General features: G+C 40.1%; 1 protein-coding gene across 3 annotated transcripts in view; it reads left to right on the top strand.

Annotated features, from left to right (window-relative positions):
• Positions 1–19,724, top strand: part of ctnna2 (catenin (cadherin-associated protein), alpha 2) — a 524,553-nt gene that overhangs the window by 469,321 nt on the left and 35,508 nt on the right. For all 3 annotated transcript variants that reach the window (XM_029118384.2, XM_029118385.2, XM_034291172.1), the window contains 3 exons: positions 1,587–1,679; positions 9,979–10,135; positions 11,772–11,972. In XM_029118384.2, the coding sequence (XP_028974217.1) occupies positions 1,587–1,679; positions 9,979–10,135; positions 11,772–11,972 (451 nt within the window). The remainder of the gene's footprint in view (positions 1–1,586; positions 1,680–9,978; positions 10,136–11,771; positions 11,973–19,724) is intronic.

Here is a 19,724-nt window from a genome sequence, read left to right as displayed (position 1 = left end):
AGTGAGTTAAGAACGAGGCAGTTGGAGAGACAGAGAGGCACACTCTGACAGGTTAGAGAGACCGGTACCTCTGACCAGCAAGTACCTAGAAAACTAGATTACTTTTAGCATCCATTGTGAAGTGAAGGTAGAAAAGAGATTACCTTTGCTTAGTAGATGGAGGGATAACCTCTGTCCATAAAGGCAGGCCTACATTACACTTATGAGACGTGTCACCAGAAAGTGCACCTGGCATCGTAATTGTGCAATGAAGCGTTTTTTTGCATCAACAAGCTGTGCTAATGATTTAGGTCCATCCAGTTTCATCGTTAATGAATCTCAAATCGCTCTGGTTATGTCAGTATTTACTTTGAGTGGCCCATTTAGGATAAAGCGTTTGGTTCCGACTGTTGGATGGGGTCCATTGTATGAAACTCGTGCAATATGTCCGCCACTCTTTGGCCATTTAGCGCTAACTTCTCTGTGTGCCTTTCAGACAATTCTGGGTAATTGTGTTTTGTAATACTGCCATTGGATTAATTTAGCACCGTCTCTTACCGTGACGCCATATTAACTCTGGTGCCAGCGCAATTGAACAAGGTGCTACACAGGTGTTCTTTCTGTTCCCCAATCTTTTCCTTTCTTTCTCCAGCTTTCTCAGCAGAATATGCCCTTGAGATAGTCCAGTGGAAAATTCACATTATAGTCCCTGTGCGGTCTGAATAATTCAAATCATTTTTTTTGGGGGTGGGGGGGGGGTCGGGGGGCAGGGGGTGACAAAGCAGAGAGTAAAAGGGAGAGCAGAAGGAGGGAAGGGTGGTGCAGGAGAGGCTAGGAGAAGGTGAGGGCGGGGGCCCTCCCCGGGTCTCGATGCAAGGGAATAACAAATACCAATCTAACAGTTGAGCAAGTCTAAACCTTGGTATATATATATTTTTGCCCCGACATTACCTTTCCAAGCCAAGCATTAAATCCTCTGCAGCCACGACAGATAGCAACAGACATGAGTTAAGGCTGTGACGGAGACAGCCTCCTTCAGGAATCCCTATCTGCACACATTATGAGGGCCCAGCCAACGGGAGAGTTAGTGAGGAAATGATGTCAGCGCTCATATGCTTTCAGGTGAAAGCTAACAGAGCATGGCTAATAGTAATAGCAACAGCACTTGCATCTTAACCAAGCAAAAAAAGTGCTATGAATAAAAGCCTGTGCTAGGCAGAATTTCAAATACCTGTCCATAAATTGACCTTTGTTCATGTTTGTTACCCTCCAATGACCAAAACTGATACCTGTTCATTGTTCTCAATTGAGTTTCAAAGGAAAAGATTTCCCTAACCCTCTCAGTGCATACATGTGTCAGAGATTGCAAAGCACTAATATTTTGTAAATACAAAATGCAGTTATAAGTATATTATATGTAGTGACCGATAGTACAGTAATCAAAGCCTATTGTAACACAAGGTCTCTGGTTCAAATCCCAGGGGCGATGGGGTGAAAAAGCTGTTGTTGTTTAAGGCTCTTAATTGCTACTGTCTCCCCTAAATCCACACAAATAAAATGAAAACATTATTTTAAAATGTAATTGATTCGTTGTCTTTTATCTACAGGTTGCTAACCTGGCCTGCTCCATCTCCAACAATGAAGAGGGAGTGAAGCTAGTCCGCATGGCTGCTACTCAGATCGACAGCCTCTGCCCCCAGGTAAGCACTTCATCTCACAGCGCTGGATCCTGTTCAGTAGAGATACAATCTTTGTGAAAGAGGTTTTAAATGCTATCTGAATATGTTTTTGTTGACCTGGGAAACTGTGTCAAACCTGTACTGGTAATAAAGGTTTGGATCATTAGAGGTTCCAAAAGAAAACACCAAAGAGAGTGAGTTGGTTTTCCAATGTTGAGTTAACATCAAATATGTTTCTTTTTTTAAATGTAACAAAATGCATTTAAGAAGAGAGTGCATTTGAAGTCTACTTAATGAGATTATTGTATTAATTAAATCTCTCTCACAACACTAACAACCCAGTAAATACAGATTACTGGAAAAACATATTTCTGTTAAACAGTATCACTTTCATTCATTGACTTTGTGCAATGTGTTAACAACCCAAAATAAAAATACTTTAATAAAAATACTTAAATATAATATATTATAATTTAATTTAACATTTTGAATAGGCCAAAAGTATTTTGTAATGTTTATCCTTGTAAAACATGTGTATCTATCGCAACACCCTTTTCCAACACAAAATATCAGGAAAGGGTGAATAAGTGTATTTAAATCTTCCTAGAAGTGAGACAGGGCTTGTGGAGGGAAATATCAAAACACTGCATTTCTCCACTTTAGCAAGCCCTTATACCTATAAAAAGTATTTATAAAGGTTTCTTTGTGGTCTATTAAAGGGCACTTCCTTTAATATAAAAAGGCTTTTCAAAATGCAATATTGATGCCCAATTTCTACTTAAAATATAAGGCACTCTTTCCAAAACTAACTTTGTAGAATCACAGGGTTCGAAAAAACCCACACAATAATTGTCCATTATGTGCAAGAGAGTCTAGTAGAAATGTAAGTAAAAATGTGAATCAGTGGAATGGGAACTTTGCCAGTGGGCAAGTTTGCATGGGCAAAGGCAGAGTTCCCAATACTGCCTGTATCTGTGTGGGATTATAAGAGAGAGCGAGAGAGACCTGGGCCTCCTGGAAAGGCCTACTTCTGGATATCTGTCAGAGGAGTAGGTGGTAATCAATATGTTATTTCCAAGGTTAAGGTTCAGAACATTTTCACAGGGGACCCTGCATGGCCTAATGGAAGAAAAGGTATAGTATAGGAGTATAGGAAGGAGGCATTGAAAGGAATTAGGTGTTGAGGATACTTATCATTGAGGGTGCAAATGTGTTTCTCAAACTCACACAGGGCCAAAGAACACCTACCTAGACCCAACATTTAATCATGAATATAATGTTTTATAGAAACAAAAGCTGTTTGGGTTTTCAACATGATATTCTTCATTTTTTGGGGGGGGCAGTGTTTTAAATAAAATCTGAATAATTTTTTTAATATATTTTTTTATCTAAATATATATTTTTTCTATGAAATGAATGTTTATACAAATAATTGCTAAAGCACTGAAATTTACCAGGAACATCCATACGCTTGCCCATTTTTCCTGCTTCTTACACATCAACTTTGGGGACAGGAAGTAGACTTTAAAAGAGGTACTGAAAGGTGACTTTTTGCATAAATAGCAACACCATCACCTTTGCTAATTCCATCGGCCCCGAATAATCTGTATACTGTAACTATCCGGGGCAACCTCAGAGTCCATTCTTTTCTCAGCTAGCCACGTTCATAATCAAATAAAATATCTAGATCAGCTTGGGACACCCTGATCTTATTTTTGCCAATTTTTACCTTTGAAATAACTATACATTTTTACCTGTCCATTTATCAGAACAAAACACTGCATAACAATGCAGTGGCTTCACATTACAGAATGCTTTTTTTTTTTTTTACAGTAGTACCGTAAGGCTAGTACCCATAAATGTAGCCAAAGCTAAGTTGTTTATAAATAACAATTTCTTTAGGGGATGGCCTTAACCTGAAGAAAACACCAATACCCGCCTCTGGCTATGACTATAATTATATTGGTCTGACATAGTATGTGTTTTAGTTAGGCTGTGAAAAGGTTTTAATGGTGCATATTATATTTCCATATATTGGTTTCAGGCATTCTAAATAATTAAAATGGAAATGGAAATTAGAACTTTTCTAAGACAATCTTTGCTAAATTTCAGTTGGTGTAATGAGGGTCATATTATGTTAACTGCTATTGGTGTAAGGAGGGTCATGTGATGTTAACTGCTATTGGTGTAAGGAGGGTCATGTGATGTTAACTGCTATTGGTGTAAGGAAGGTCATATTATGTTAACTGCTATTGGTGTAAGGAGGGTCATGTGATGTTAACTGCTATTGGTGTAAGGAGGGTCATTTGATGTTAACTGCTATTGGTGTAAGGAAGGTCATATGATGTTAACTGCTATTGGTGTAAGGAGGGTCATATGATGTTAACTGCTATTGGTGTAAGGAGGGTCATTTGATGTTAACTGCTATTGGTGTAAGGAGGGTCATTTGATGTTAACTGCTATTGGTGTAAGGAAGGTCATATGATGTTAACTGCTATTGGTGTAAGGAGGGTCATATGATGTTAACTGCTATTTGTGTAAGGAGGGTCATATGATGTAAACTGCTATTGGTGTTAGAACTTTGTGTGTTTGGTTGTATGGTTGTTTGTGATGTTGATACCTCTCCTAGAATTTATTGGACTTTGAGTGCATGGGAAAGTTGAAATAAAGCCAAACTGCACTTCAAGTAATCGAAGGATTTTATAGCGACAAGCTACTTTTGTGTGCCTGTACAATGGACTACTCCCCTCCAACTATAAATTATTTCCTTACATTGTAAAAACATACTGTCATGGGTTAGATGAGGCAGGACACATGGAGCAGAGCAAAAACACATCCTTTAATGTTCTTTGTGTCAAACTTCACAGAAAGGGGCGGCAGACCCCCGAACCAGTGCAAACACTTAACACAAACAATGAACCACAAACTAAAGGACTCAAAGGACAACTTAAATAGGGTCCACAATTAAAGGCAATGCAGGACAGATGCCTCTAATTGGCGACAATCAAAAACGGGCGCTCAGAGATGACAAGAGGCACCTCTTTAGTCAGGCCCTGACTGTGGCCCCTAGGCGCATAGAGATGCCTAGAGGCCCCCAGCCAGGACCTCACACATGGATCTACTCAAAGTCCACCCCCCTTACTTCTGTATTATAAAAATATAGAACATTTTCATAGTAAAAATATAGAAAATAAGAACAGAAAATAGAGTGTTAATAGCAACACAATGTCATACTTTGGTTCTCATGTTCAAATTCCGAACACATACCTTACTCTTGCAGTACTTGCTAGAAAGGTCTATGGCTTTTTCTATGTGTCCTCTCTCGTTTTTCTGCATTCATCCCAAGACATCGTTTCCCCCTGACATTCTATTCCAATTGGTTTTGCTAATGGTAGAAAAGACCAGTTGTATTGTTGACACTGGGAGTTTTTGGTCATAGCTAACAATAGCCTAGCTACTACTGTGAAGAAACTGATTTCCAAAGCTGATGTTAATGCTATCTGGACAGAACTGGTGAAAAATCACATTTATTTTTAAAAGATACCATATGAAGACATAAATAAGCAACTACACTTTTGTAGGTGAAAATAATATTTTTCAATTAATTTTTACTTTTAAAAATGAAATAATGCGTTATGATAGTGTATCAGTTATACAATTTAAACCAAATCTTTTTGACCAAGTTGACCTTTAAAAGTGGATTTGTTTGATTTATTTGAGCCTGTGCTATGCCTATTCAATGAGTCTAATGCAAACATGAAGCAGTCCACTGTATTGCACAGCTTCCAAGCTTTTTGTGCACACAAGAAAGTTTTGTAGTTTATTATTCATTGTTCTCTCTATACCTTATTATCTGAGTATAGCAAATATAGGCGAAAATTGCTCCATGGCTGTAAGCTCTCTCAACTTACTTGAGGTACTGTTTTTATAGTTATAAACCTTGGTCTGTAACAAGGTAATGGACAAACAAATGGTCTAGATGAATATGGAACAACATAAGGGGAAATACATTTATTTTAAAGGAAAATCACTTTGAGAATGTGGTTGGGCAGAATCAAGTTCTTCTGATGGATTTAGTTTAGGGGTGTTGAACTGAATCCACAATGGGACAAGTGTATGTTGGTCTTATTCCCTTTCAATCCTTCTCCAATTAAGACCTAGAAAACCAGTTTGGGGGAGTTTTTAAATAATCAGTGACCTTAAATAATAAAAGTTCTGGGGAGGAGTGGAAACTGGACATGCTCAGCCATCGATTGGGAGTGTGGCATCTTGTTGTTTAGTTACTGAAACTGCACCCTGCATATTCCTGTATCACTCATTGATAAATAAATAAGAGTACAACACTGGATATATAAGAGTTAAACACCTCTGTAATGTTCATTACATTAGAAATATATTGATCCCACTTAGTTGCCATCAAACAATGCTAAAGGTATTCATATATTCCAATATAATTAACACATTTTTAATCATTATTTTGTTGATTGAATTCAAATGTTCTCATTCCTTAACTAAATATGTTTTACAACGACCTTCTAAGCCAATCAGTATTCGACGATCATGTGGTTTAAAAAAGCATTTAGGCAAGAGTGGTGTGGTTAATGGTCTACAGTAAGTGTTGTTGTTGGGCATTATACAACACAGTGTGCCTTGATTGGTCCTTAGTCATGGTGAATTGGCTGTGGTGTATAGTCTCTTAAACCATGGCTTTCAGCCAGTATGCATTCAGTATTGGAACAAACAAATTGTAATGGACACACGCAGGGCTGGAACTTTCTTTGTTTAAATGATCATTTATCCCAAATTCCACCCAGTGAGCTCAAGTCAAATTCGATGTACATTGTATTTGTAAGTTGCTTATTTATTCTGCTTAAAAAGTAGTTTTATAGGCTTAACAATGTGTATATTTTAACTAGGTGTGGGAATTGCCCTGGAACTCACGATACAGTATTATCCCAATACTTAGGTCAAGATACAATAATGTTTTGCGATATATTACAGGTAATTATTCACTTTTATCACGTGTAATACATTTTCTCATTGATAATCATAAATACAGGGAAAAACATAGCAAATTTACCCAAAAATGTCCTCAACTTATTCAATCTAAACCTTCTATTTGTGCAGATGAACCCTATGGACCCTCATACATCTGAGAGGACCTCTTCAGCTACGTAGAAGGCATTTAGATGCCATTAGAAATAGTGTTCAATAAGAAATAGAACAGTCAATAAAAAATATTTTAGAAGACTACAGTTTGCATACCCTTGGATAATTGGTTACATATGTATCGTTTTTTAAGAAAACATGAGTGAGCAGGCAAAACACATTGCCTTTATTTATTATGGGATTCATATTCAACTGTAGGTTATAACAGAATGGCACAATAATAAAACAAAACTTGGCAACAAAGAAAAAAATTTACTGACCCATGTTCAAAAGTCTGCATACCCTTAGTTCTTAATACTGTGTATTGCCCCCTTTAGCATCAATGACAGCATGCAGTCTTTTGTAATGGTTGTCTATGAGGCCCCAGATTATTGTAGGTGGTTTAGCTGCCCATTCATCTTGGCAAAATGCCTCCAGGTCATGCAAAGTCTTTGGTCGTCTTGCATGAACCGCAAGTTTGAGATCTCCCCAGAGTAACTCGATGATATTAAGGTCAGGAGACTGTTGTGGCCACTCCAGAACCTTCACTTTTTTCTGCTGTAACCACTTGACCTTGTTCTTAGGGTCATTGTCGTGCTGGAATGTACAAGAGCGTCCCATGTGCAGCTTTCATGCAGAAGAGTGCAAATTGTCTGCCAATAGTTTCTGATAACATGCTGCACTTATCTTGCCATCAATTTTCAATATTCAATATTCCCCATGCCTTTAGAGCTCACACGCCCCTAAAACATCAGTGAGCCATCACCAGGCTTCACAGTGGGGATGGTATTCTTTTGACTATAGGCCTTGTTGACCCCTCTCCAAACATAGCGCTTATGGTTGTGACCATAAAGCACAATTTTGGTCTTGTCACTCCAAATTACAATGTGAAATTTCACAATTTCTTCCAGGGTATGCAAACTTATGAGCACAACTGTAATGTACATACAATATGTCACCATAAAATACTAAACTAATGCCAACACTGTAATATTTCCTCAATAAAATAATTTGGTATGTTTCTGCTGAAATTCGAAAAGATCTTGCAATGTAAGTGAAAGCCGAAAAATCCATCATTTTCAACTGTCCCAGGAAGGAGTTTACTTGGCGTCTGTTAGCAATTTCTATATTCTGTTAATAATTTTACTACTAGCAATTGCTGTTTAAACTCAAAGTAACATTGAAAACCAACAAGTATTTTAACAGAACCACGTAAATACCCCAGAAGCGCTTCAGGAGATGTTAGCGTAAAACGTATCTTGCGCTGGGAATGAATATTCCAAAGCTCCACTCTGGTACAGTAGGCTACACGTGGTGAAATCGTACAACTACTAAACGTAATGTCAGAAATATTTGAAAAGAAATGGTTAATGTTATAAATGTATATTAAGTCCGGGTGTACTTGTAATAATGTATGGCAGGGCTCTCAACTTTGGTCCCGGCGGGAGTGCCGAAACTCTTTTGTTTTTTTATCCTCTCCTTCTAATCAGGGACTGATTGAGACCTAAGGCACCAGATGAGTAGAATTAACTACCAATCAAAGGCCAGAAATCTTTCTGCCCTACAGCACTGTAGTTGAAGAGCCCTGCTGTATGGAGTTAAGTGTAATTTCGGTGCCTTTTCAAGTGAATTGTGTAGCTACCACCCCTCACTGTTAGTGACAGACATAGATTTAATAATGTCCTGTTAAAGGCATGCAGCTTTTAAGAAGTGTCTGGGTGAATAGTATAATTACATAGCATTACTATTACATTTCATAAGGCCTTCATTTAATGGCTTATTTTTACCTTAACAAAGTTGTTAGGATGCTCCTTATTTACCGGTCAGGTCAGACTTGCAAGTCACATTACGCAAGCTTGTAAAGTGAAGTGTAATTCCTATTGGAATCCAGCCAGCTTGGAAATCCAAACCTTAACATTTTCTGTCACCCACAACCTGCATAAAGAACAATCAGGGACAAGCACTTCAAAAACAATAGCAATAAATCCGATTTAATTAGCATTAATAATATAATTCATAGTAATCAAAGAATTATCATTGTTTAGCACAACTGGAAAAAAAAATCTACATATTATTCTAGGTTATGCTTGTTCTTCAGGAAAACAACAGGCTGAAAAGGGACTGGAGTGTGACTAAGCCTACAGCACCCATGGTACAGTCAATTTGCCACCCTCTAATGCTCTGCCTTTACCACCAACAAAGTTGGCATGTGGTTAAAGTGTCCATTCTGAATTTGAATGGTTAAATTTCAAACCCAGTCAGTGTCACACCAAAGACCCAATGTGTCTGTTTTTGGCCATGTGATATACTTGCTTCCTGTGGTGTGCCAAGGCTAAGAACTTATTTCTCTCTAATGCATTAGAGTATTTGAGAAATATATAGCATCTTGGCCTTGGCCCCTAGCTAACTGTGCCTAGTTAACTAGGAGATCCATTCCTTTTATGCCAGGTAATTGGGTTCTCAAGTCTTTTTGTATCCCAAAGGGCATGCTATTCCCTACTATTACCTCAAACTCCTAGTCAAAAGTAGGTCACTGTTAAATAGTAAAAAATTAAATAAAAAGATGATGCCATTTGGGATGCAACAATGGAGTTGCTACATAATTCTTATCCAGCCCACCAATAACACACATGATAGTCTTCCATCAGATAATCACATAATCAGAGTCCTTACCTTAGTTATCTTCACCTTGGGGTTGCGCTGGAGTTCCAGTACATTACTTCATGATTTTGTGTCCGTGTCTGCAAGCGACCATTCCTGTGGAGCTTCATCTCGATGAAGGCAAAATAAAACGTTGCACTCTCATTACGTGGATTTTGGAGATCCCCCTTGACCTAGGTGGTACGGCGTGTGCACACGAACCCGAGCTGTCAGCCGAGCCGGTGCGTTAGCGGGATGGCACTGACACACTGAGCAGGTTGTGAACGGCTGTCAGCGGAGCCTACTGTACACGCTGCTGTGCCACGACTCACACGGTGATTGGTGACTGGCAGCTCCTCTCCCGTGAGCGTGGCCAAGGTGAAAGGGCTAATTGACGCGCGAGCGGCGGCCAGGCACATCATCTCCGCGGAGCCAGCCTGCGGGTGTGTCCTCGGGCCAGACAGTGTGCCCTTGGTCTCAGCCAGGCCAACGCGTGCTAACGCTTTTACCGAACCTTGTCGTCATCCCTCAGGTGATCAACGCAGCCCTCACCCTGGCCGCCCGGCCCCAGAGCAAGGTTGCCCAAGACAACATGGACGTGTTCAAGGACCAATGGGAGAAGCAGGTGCGCATCCTCACCGAGGCCGTCGACGACATCACTTCCGTGGATGACTTCTTGTCCGTCTCAGGTATGGAAGGGGGAATATTACAAAATGTAGAATGTTGTGGCCTAGGGTGGACCAAGCAGTCTATGGCGCTGCCACCAGTGCACATGTATGGTGTCATGGATTTGACCATACCCCCTCCCCCACTGACAGCATGCTTCCATTTAGATACTGTGGTAACATGAGATGACATGCTACGAGACAGCGTCGGAAATCTTCACATTCTATCTAATACCTCCGTGTGTGTACACGCTACATCATTTCTATTTTCAGCTTGGCCATCAGGTTCTCCTGAATCTGCCAGTGTAGGCCCATCATGTATAAAATAGCATGAGGCCTGCGAAATGTGGTGTTTTTCAAGAAATGCGAGAATCCAGGGAAGACAAACATCATAAAGTATTTGTAGAACCCCTGCCGTTTGTGCTGGATGCAAGTTAGATATTACAAAGGTCTAAGGAATAAAATTGTGTCTTCACTAGTCGGTTGTGACTTTCACAGACTTTGTGAAACTGGAATTCGGTCCAGGACGTCGACTTACCTCACAAATCTCTCCCATAAATAGGCATTGCACATTTGAAACAAACTTCATCTAAACATGATTTATTTGAAATATTTCTGAATTGCCATGTTCTTGTGTGTTTTTACTGTACTTTCAGTAATTGTATAATATTTTAATATATTATATAGTATAGTATATAAGCCTAGTGTAATTTCATAGTTCAGGCTTAGACCTTCAGGCAATATATGGAAGATGACCGTGATAATTAAGTGATTAGTCATTAGAGGCCTATATGTTGAAGAATACAAGAAATGTAAACGACAATGTTCGGATTTTACAGTGATTTTACATTTTAAGCATTGCAAGCCCATAGAAAAACGGCCAAGTGCAGATGTGGAACTAAATAAGTTCCGTAACCAAAATGATTGCTCACCCCCAGAGTAAGTGGCTATTAAAAGAGTTTCCTGAAACTAGCTTGGTTTCATCCCGTTGGATTGGTACCCAATGGGCCTTGGTCGAAAGTAATGCACTATAGAGGGAAAAGGGTGTCACTTGGTGCTTTATAATAGCTGTGATTACTCTTATTTTATTGTTGACCCTTAAGTTACTAATAAGCTTTATCATGAAACCGATGTCTTCATACAACTATTATCTTGTTGCTTTTTTAAAATGGATTCAGGCCTGGCGCCAGGACGAAGTGACTGAGGGGGCAGTTAAAAATGACGAGGGGGCTACTCTTCTTTTGGCTGTGTTTCTATATGGTATTTAAAACTTAAACCGGGGGTGCAGAAATGTCAACTGAGTGACTAAGCCCCCTCTTGCCCCTTCGTGGCACCGGGTCTGTGGATTTGTATCCTGATATGCATAATGTTTTGGATTTATAGAAAAATCATAGTTTCAAACATGTTTTCAGGTTAACCAAGCTTACATTTGGGTTCTTTTGGAGGACAACAGTTAAACTAAGTTCCTCAGATATTAATATGTAACACTTTCAAAATCAACATTGAAATGTAATTAATTCATTGGTCCAAAAAGGTAGAAAGATACTCCAGATTACACCTTTAAAGAATTGCTGACTTTACTCATTTGAAAGAGCAGAGTGAACCAGGGAGGGACTATTTGGAGTTTGCGTTGCAACATCTCTCCTCTCATTTCCCACAGAGAATCACATACTGGAGGACGTCAACAAGTGTGTGATCGCCCTTCAGGAGGGCGACGTAGACACCCTGGACCGCACGGCAGGCGCCATCAGGGGTCGGGCGGCCCGCGTCGTTCACATCATCAACGCAGAGATGGAGAATTATGAGCCTGGTGTTTACACTGAACGCGTGCTGGAGTCCATCAAGCTCCTCTCAGAGACAGGTGAGTCACTACCCAAGTAACGCTGTTGACGTGTCCTGTAGTATTTGTGAACGAAGAATAGATTGGGGTGAAAAATTATAATAATCTACAGCTAAAACTTGTATCTCAAACCAGAAAAGAATAGCATGGAGTATTATGTAATACTCCAGAGGAGAATAGTGTGGCCAATTAGCAGTCTAGGAAGATGAGCTAACCAACTACCAGCCTACTTACATTGTTATTTTTAATGACAACATTCTATGTTCGGGTAAACATTTATTTAATGGGTTTCAGAAGCTAACCTTTTTTCGCTCATATTGTAAATAATTAAAGATCGTATTTAATAGAAATCTGGAAACACAGATCCACAGTAACAAACACACACGCACACACACACACACACACACACACACTGCTGTTTGATTAAGTTATTCCTAGACATAGCCTGACTGATGAAGGGCTACTGGCCTACATACTATGCCTAGTTAATTGCTCCTGATGCCGTGTAGAAATGTTTACAAGTGGTATGCTGTACATTATCTACTGTATTTCCAACCTATATGTGGTTGAAATCCAATAACATCTGCATGTTCTACTGACATTTAGAGATGGAAGATCAGGATGGAGAGGCCAAGAACAATATAACTCAATATATGGCTTGTTTGTGAACAACTGTTGTGAGACTAAGCGTTAAATGCGTCCATACTTTTCCAGCAATGCAGATTTCAGATGTAAAAGAAACAGACAGGAAAATAAATAATGAATGAATAAATCAGATCGAAAAATAGTACCAGAAGATGTATATTAGAACAAAATAAGTTACGAGTAGCAATGATGAATGACAACGTCTAGGCAATATACAGGGAGTAAGTGGTACCCAGTTGATGTATGGCAAAATTTGATCAGTGAATTGAAAACTGTCTGGGTTCAATTTAACACATTTCAAGTGTGTAAATGAGAACCACTAAAAAGTTGTGAATTTATACTTTTCAAATTATACTTTCCAACACCAGAAGCATAAGCTCTTATACAAACCCGATTCCAAAAAAGTTGGGACACTGTACAATTGTGAATAAAAACAGAATGCAATGATGTGGAAGTTTCAAATTTCAATATTTTATTCAGAATACAACATAGATGACAAATCAAATGTTTGAACTGAGAAAATGTATCACTTTAAGGGAAAAATCGCAAAAAAGTTGGGACAAGGCCCTGTGTGGCATCCCCTCTTCTATTTATAACAGACTGCAAAGTCTGGGGACTGAGGAGACAAGTTGCTCAAGTTTATGAATAGGAATGTTGTCCCATTCTTGTCTAATACAGGCTTCTAGTTGCTCAACTGTCTTAGGTCTTCTTTGTCGCACCTTCCTCTTTATGATGCACCAAATGTTTTCTATGGGTGAAAGATCTGGACTGCATGCTGGCCATTTCAGTACCCGGATCCTTCTTCTATGCAGCTATGACATTGTAATTGATGCAGTATGTGGTCTGGCATTGTCATGTTGGAAAATGCATGGTCTTCCCTGAAAGAGATGACACCTGGATGGGAGCATATGTTGTTCTAGAACTTGGATATAACTGTCAGCATTGATGGTGCCTTTCCAGATGTGAATGGCTGCCCATGCCACACACACTCATGCAACCCCATACCATCAGAGATGCAGCCTTCTGAACTGAGCGCTGATAACAACTTGGGTTGTTATCAGCGCCTGCGCTTCTGAGGCGAATGGCACGGTGGAATGTTTTCACCGACAATGTTTTCTGGAAGTATTCCTGAGACCATGTTGTGATTTCCATTACAGTATCATTCCTGTATGTGATGCAGGGCCGTCTGAGGGCCCGAAGATCACGGGCATCCAGTATGGTTTTCCGTCCTTGACCCTTACGCACAGAGATTGTTCCAGATTCTCTGAATCTTTGGATGATATTATGCACTGTAGATGATGATAACTTCAAACTCTTTGCAATTTTTCTCTGAGAAACTCCTTTCTGATATTGCTCCACTATTTTTCGCCGCAGCATTGGGGGAATTGGTGTTCCTCTGCCCATCTTGACTTCTGAGAGACACTGCCACTCTGAGAGGCTCTTTTTATACCCAATCATGTTGCCAATTGACATAATAAGTTGCAAATTGGTCCTCCAGCTGTTCCTTATCTGTACATTTAACTTTTCCGGCCTCTTATTGCTACCTGTCCCAACTTTTTTGGAATGTGTAGCTCTCATGAAATCCAAAATGAGCCAATGTTTGGCATGACATTACAAAATGATATGTTATCTATATTCTATTGTGAATTAAATATAAATTCATGAGATTTGTAAATTATTCCATTCTTTTTTTACTCACAATTTGTACAGTGTCCCAACTTAAAAAAAAATATATATTGTACTAAATGGTCATATTGTTCGTTAATAGTGATATTTTGCCAACTCTTCAAAAAGAAATGAACACATTTGGGGGGGGGGGGGAGGTTAACACTGTAAAGAATAGGGTTATTTGCATGTTTCCCATGATGCCTTTCCTTTCGAGTGAAATGAATTGATTGAGGACTCGTGTCTGTATTTGTCAATGACAAAAACTTGGGCTGGAGTCCAATGACATAGTCAAACCCGCACCATGGACACTTTCCCTGATGTGGTTTGATTAAGTCCTGGTCCAATTCACAACAGCTGGTTAACAACCTTTTCACATGCTGGGTTAACACCCACAATTCAGTACTCTGTAGTCAAGGGCTACCTACTTCATGTACTGCAGGCTTAGTTGTTGAATTTGTTCAGTTCTTTGAGAAATCCCAGAATTATGCAGGCCACTTACAAGTCATATTTTGCTGGTTGGCAAGTTATGTATAAGATTTAATTTTATTTTAAATCATGTAATATTGTAATTTTGCTTTATGGAGCTGTAAGCAGCATATCAATCAATCAATGCATTCATGTAAAATACATAATAAAAAGAGCATGTAAGCAAATATGAAAATGATACATGTTGTTTTGGTAATTAAGAACAACACTTTGGTTATTTGACTGCACTGAGTGTTATTTTAACTCCCTGTTCAGTTGAAGTTTATTACCACTGCAGCATATGGGTTCAAATCCGGCCCACAGCTTTTTCTTTACAGAAATCTTTCCTGTCTGTCGAACCATAAAAAGGAAAATACTGGATTTCTTTAAAAAAGGAGAATAATAGAATCACTTCCATATATAATCCCTACCTTGACACGTAGGTCTCAGTCCCATATTACTGTTTCTTGAGGCGTGATCATGACCAGGTCTTATAGCTTGGGAGTAGATGCTGAACGCGACCATGTTGGTTCAAAATACGCTTGCCATGTCTGCCATAAGATGGAGAACACCGTCTATGACTCCGTCTATGACTGGAGTCTATTTTTTAGGGCATTCCTCTGACTCCACCTGGTGTACAGGTTCCTGGATGAAGGTAGCCCGGGTATCTGGTAGCCAGTTGTAGAGGGATGAGTTAATTCCCAGGGTCCTGAGCTTAGGGATGAGCTCAGGGGGCACCAAGCTGTAGTGGATGAGTGGCCATGATAACAGTGTTGAAGGAGAGAATGATGGAGTGAGGGGGAGGAGGAGAGACAGCAGGAGAGGGTGAAAGAATGCAGAGGACGACAAAGATGGAGACGTTTGCCACCGACCAATAGGAGTGCCTTATGGTGCTGATCAAATGTGTACGCCCACCTAGAACACAAGGGGAGGGGAGCAACCGAAAAGCCCTCCATCTAAAAGCAATACAGAGCAGATGAATGAGAACCAAGTCACAGTTGGCACCCGCCCCCAAACCGCCTTGTACATTTTCAATTATCGCCATTAATCGAGCGTGCAGCTTCAGCTGAACCTCCATGAAGGTTAGGGGGTGAGACTTGTCTCCTCCTATGTCTGAGGGGCATTAGCTAGCTAACTATTATTAAGAGTTCAGAAAAAACTGACAAAAACCAAGACACCTCTTTTTTTCCTCTAAATTGTACCTCAGAAAAGGAGTGAGGCAAGCAGTTTATATTCATTTCGCTGGGGGCAGGGCGGGGACAGGAAAGAGTGGCTCCGACACGATTGTGGTTTGACTCTCATTAGCTTCTAATGACCTGTGATAAGGCTAAAGCACAGCCTTATGAATTTATATCATTATTCATCCACTGTCTTTTTTTTTGGGACAGCCCCCAAAGTGACATTGTGGGGATGTGTAGTATGGAAACTTCCAGACAGGCACTAAACCTGTGGGACAGAGCTCAGGAATTTGACCATATACTCTTTAACATATTGTAGTGTACAATCATCTAAAGTGAGTTTCAACCGTATTTGAACTCTGCTGTTCGATGAGATGAACACTCTTGTGCCACCCTTAAATTGTCCCCATTCATTTATAATGGAAATAATCTCCATTTATTGTCTGTGCCAGACATTTTTGTTGTTGTTGATTAATCTCTTTTAATTATGACATTTGCGCAGTTTGTTTATCCTGATGATTAATTTGTGGACAATCTGCACCAAAATCTTCTTTTATTCATTTTCTTCTCCAGTAAAACAGGTGTTTCTTTTAGAATGCTCGGAGCTACAGGCGGACAGTTTTCTGCATTTTGAAGCTGCTGCCGCGCAAAGCTACACAGCCTTTGTTTCAATACCAGACATTTGGTACAGCTTAGCAATAATCAGAGTTGTCTTTAGTAATTGTTCTCACAGGCGGGGAAAAATGGTACAAATGAGTTTGCTTGTAATGTACGCCCCTCCAATAATGATGCCTTAGCACACCACACTTGATAGAGATGTAACTGAAGAAACAAAATGATACAGAAGTAACTGCTCCAGTGTTGATACAGAAGTAACTGCTCCTGTGCTGATACAGAAGTAACTGCTCCTGTGCTGACACAGAAGTAACTGCTCCAGGTTTGATACAGAAGTAACTGCTCCAGTGTTGATACAGAAGTAACTGCTCCTGTGCTGACACAGAAGTAACTGCTCCAGGTTTGATACAGAAGTAACTGCTGCAGTGTTGATACAGAAGTCACTGCTCCAGTGTTAATACAGAAGTAACAGCTCCAGTGTTGATACAGAAATAACTGCTCCAGTGGTGATACAGAAGTAACTGCTCCAGTGTTAATACAGAGGTAACTGCTCCTAAAACACACACACACACACACAATAAAATGCATGCATTTCAAAAGTCACTATAATGAACAAATGCTCAAATATAAAGGTCAGGTTTTACACCTGAGAACCGACACCAACCTTGCCTAGAAAATACATTCAGTTTCATGGACTAATGTAATAGGCTATTTTTCCATACCCTGGTGATCCAAGACATGGAGTAGAAAAAAAATATACATAAAACGGTGACTATTCGCAAGACATGATTCATAGTCCAGTATTCTGGTTCCGGGAAGCCCCTCCATAGATTACTCGTTACTGGGTGAAAGAAGCGGAGATTGGCTTGCCTAGCACAGCTGGTCCCCGACGAAGCCACATGTGCCTTGTTTATAGCGTGTTTGTGACTTATTGCCCCAGCGACAAGAGGCACTCAAGTTACGCTGATTGTGTCTGTTCATTATCCCGGAGGAGGGAAAATTACCGGAACAGATATCCCACCCTGCTAAATGTCTCTTATGGGGAAAGACAGGAAGTAAGAGAGATGGAGGACTGCATCTGATAGGTTGAGGAGGAAAGGGGTCAGCGTTTGGGGATCAGGTGTGATACTCTGTACTACTGAACTTTCACCTTTTTTTATAATTGAATTGTTTTTATTCTAAGGATTCAAAGAAGGCAGTGTTCGTCCCTGTTTCCCTATAATATCCAGAAGTGCATTAGTGTGCAGATAATCATGTTAATCCAGGCTCACCCTGCTATCAGCATACCGGGAAGTCGGAATCTCGACATACAGAGACGTCAAACCTCTGTCTGATTCAGGTCGACACCTGCAGTGTTTCTAAGCTGGCACCATGGTCCGAGACAGTGCATCACTCTTTTTTCCCTCTCCTTACTTATTTTGTATTTAGTATTTTTTTGCAAACCTATTGACAGCATGAATCAGAGGGAGACAGATGAAGTGGAGAGACAGAAATGAAAGGGCGGAGATGGTTATTGAACTCCAGGCTCCTGCAGGATGGGTTGAGGGGGGTATCAGCTCCAACATTGTAAAGAGAAAGTTGTTCTTTGCGGTGTGTTTTTTTTTTTTTTTACTTGTTGTTTGTTAACGGGTGTGTTTCCATTTCCACAGACACTGAGAAAGCACCAATGTTGGTCAGTAAAACCCATGGCTGAATTTGCTTGGTACAGGTTTACCCATTTACACTATATTGTAATTATTGATTCCAGTATTGGATTGAAAATGTGTGGTTAAAATATTCAGCCTAAAAAGTATATCCCATTCAGATTGTTCTAAAAACAAGTGGGCTACAAATACATATTTTCAGTGTGTCTACCCCAGCTGTGAGGGTGTTGTATGCTAGACTTTAAGCTATGGTTATAAGTTACCTTGTTTTCCATGCAATACAAGATGTCAGAGCGCTAATATTCTGCTTAAAATGTGTATGTGTTTTTTCTCTAGTCTGTCTGGATGTGTTAATCACGTTGGCTAAATAAATCGACTGCCACTGGAAAGAGGAGGGCTTGCCTTGAGCTTTCTCTCCGGCACATGAAATGTGTAATTTCTGTGAATTTATGTGGTCATGAGGTGCAGCTACTCATCAATGGACAGAGAAATTATGCAGACATTGATAAATGCAAAACCGAAGGGGCATTTAAAAAAAGATCTAAACGTTGCTAAATCAAATTGAAATTTGCTGTGCAACTGTTGGTCTCTGGAAAAATCTAAAGCCGTGAATTCTGTGTCCGTGTGTATGTTTGTACTGAAGAGTTGCCAGCTAAGCCTGAATGGATATTAGCGCAAACTTGCAATGCTGATTTTCAGGTGTCGGCCAATGTTTGCATGCCGACAGTATGTGGCCATCTGGTTGCAGGACAGCATGAGTCAAGAGGAAAGCAGCTACCCTGGGAATGATTTGTGTCAGTGGCCTCCGGAGCCTGTGTGTGGTGGGAAAGGAGTTGTTATCACTACCCATAGGTCTTCTCGCGTGCAGTGATCTTAACAAATATTTGAAGTCCTTTTTGAAATGTCAATTTGATTTCGGGTCTCAACTAGAAACGTGTGCTTAAGGACTGCCAGCTAGTTAGTGTGTGTCCGTCAGTTTCTGGCCGGCCTCGCTGAGATCCTCCAGAGACCCGGTCCAAGTGTACTTGTGTGTGCTTGTCCGTGCACGCCTGTGTGTGTCTCACTGCGCTGTAGTACCATCCCAATTCACCAACGCTGTCACTCACTGCCCCCATAAAGTTGAACCGTAGGTTCCTGACAGTCTAGTACACACACTCACGCAGACACACACACACACACACCAGAGGATGGAGGATTGTCCTTGAAGGAGAGAAGAAAATCAATAGTCTAATAGGAAAACAGTTAAGGCTTTCTCTCCTTCTCTCCCTGATTCTCTCTCTAACCCCCTCTCTTTTTCTTCCTGTCACTCTCTCTACCAGTCTCTCGTCCAGTCTTTTTCTCTCTCTAGCTGTCTCTCTCTCTCTCTACCTGTCTCTCTCTCTCTCTGTCTCTCTCTCTCTCTCTACCTGTCTCTATTTTTTTCATTCTCTCCCCACCTTTCATTAGAATAATAGTATTTCAAACTAATGTTCATACGATTTAACCCGGAAATTGGCAAATGTTTGTACCATTCCGAGTAGTTGGCTGGCAGTCCTCTCATCATTAGAAAGGTTTGGTCA

This window comes from Esox lucius, chromosome 25 (assembly GCF_011004845.1).
Source record: "Esox lucius isolate fEsoLuc1 chromosome 25, fEsoLuc1.pri, whole genome shotgun sequence".
In the NCBI taxonomy this organism is placed as follows: Eukaryota; Metazoa; Chordata; class Actinopteri; order Esociformes; family Esocidae; genus Esox; species Esox lucius.
Note: the sequence above shows the minus strand (reverse complement) of the source record. Positions and strands in the feature narration are given on the sequence as shown.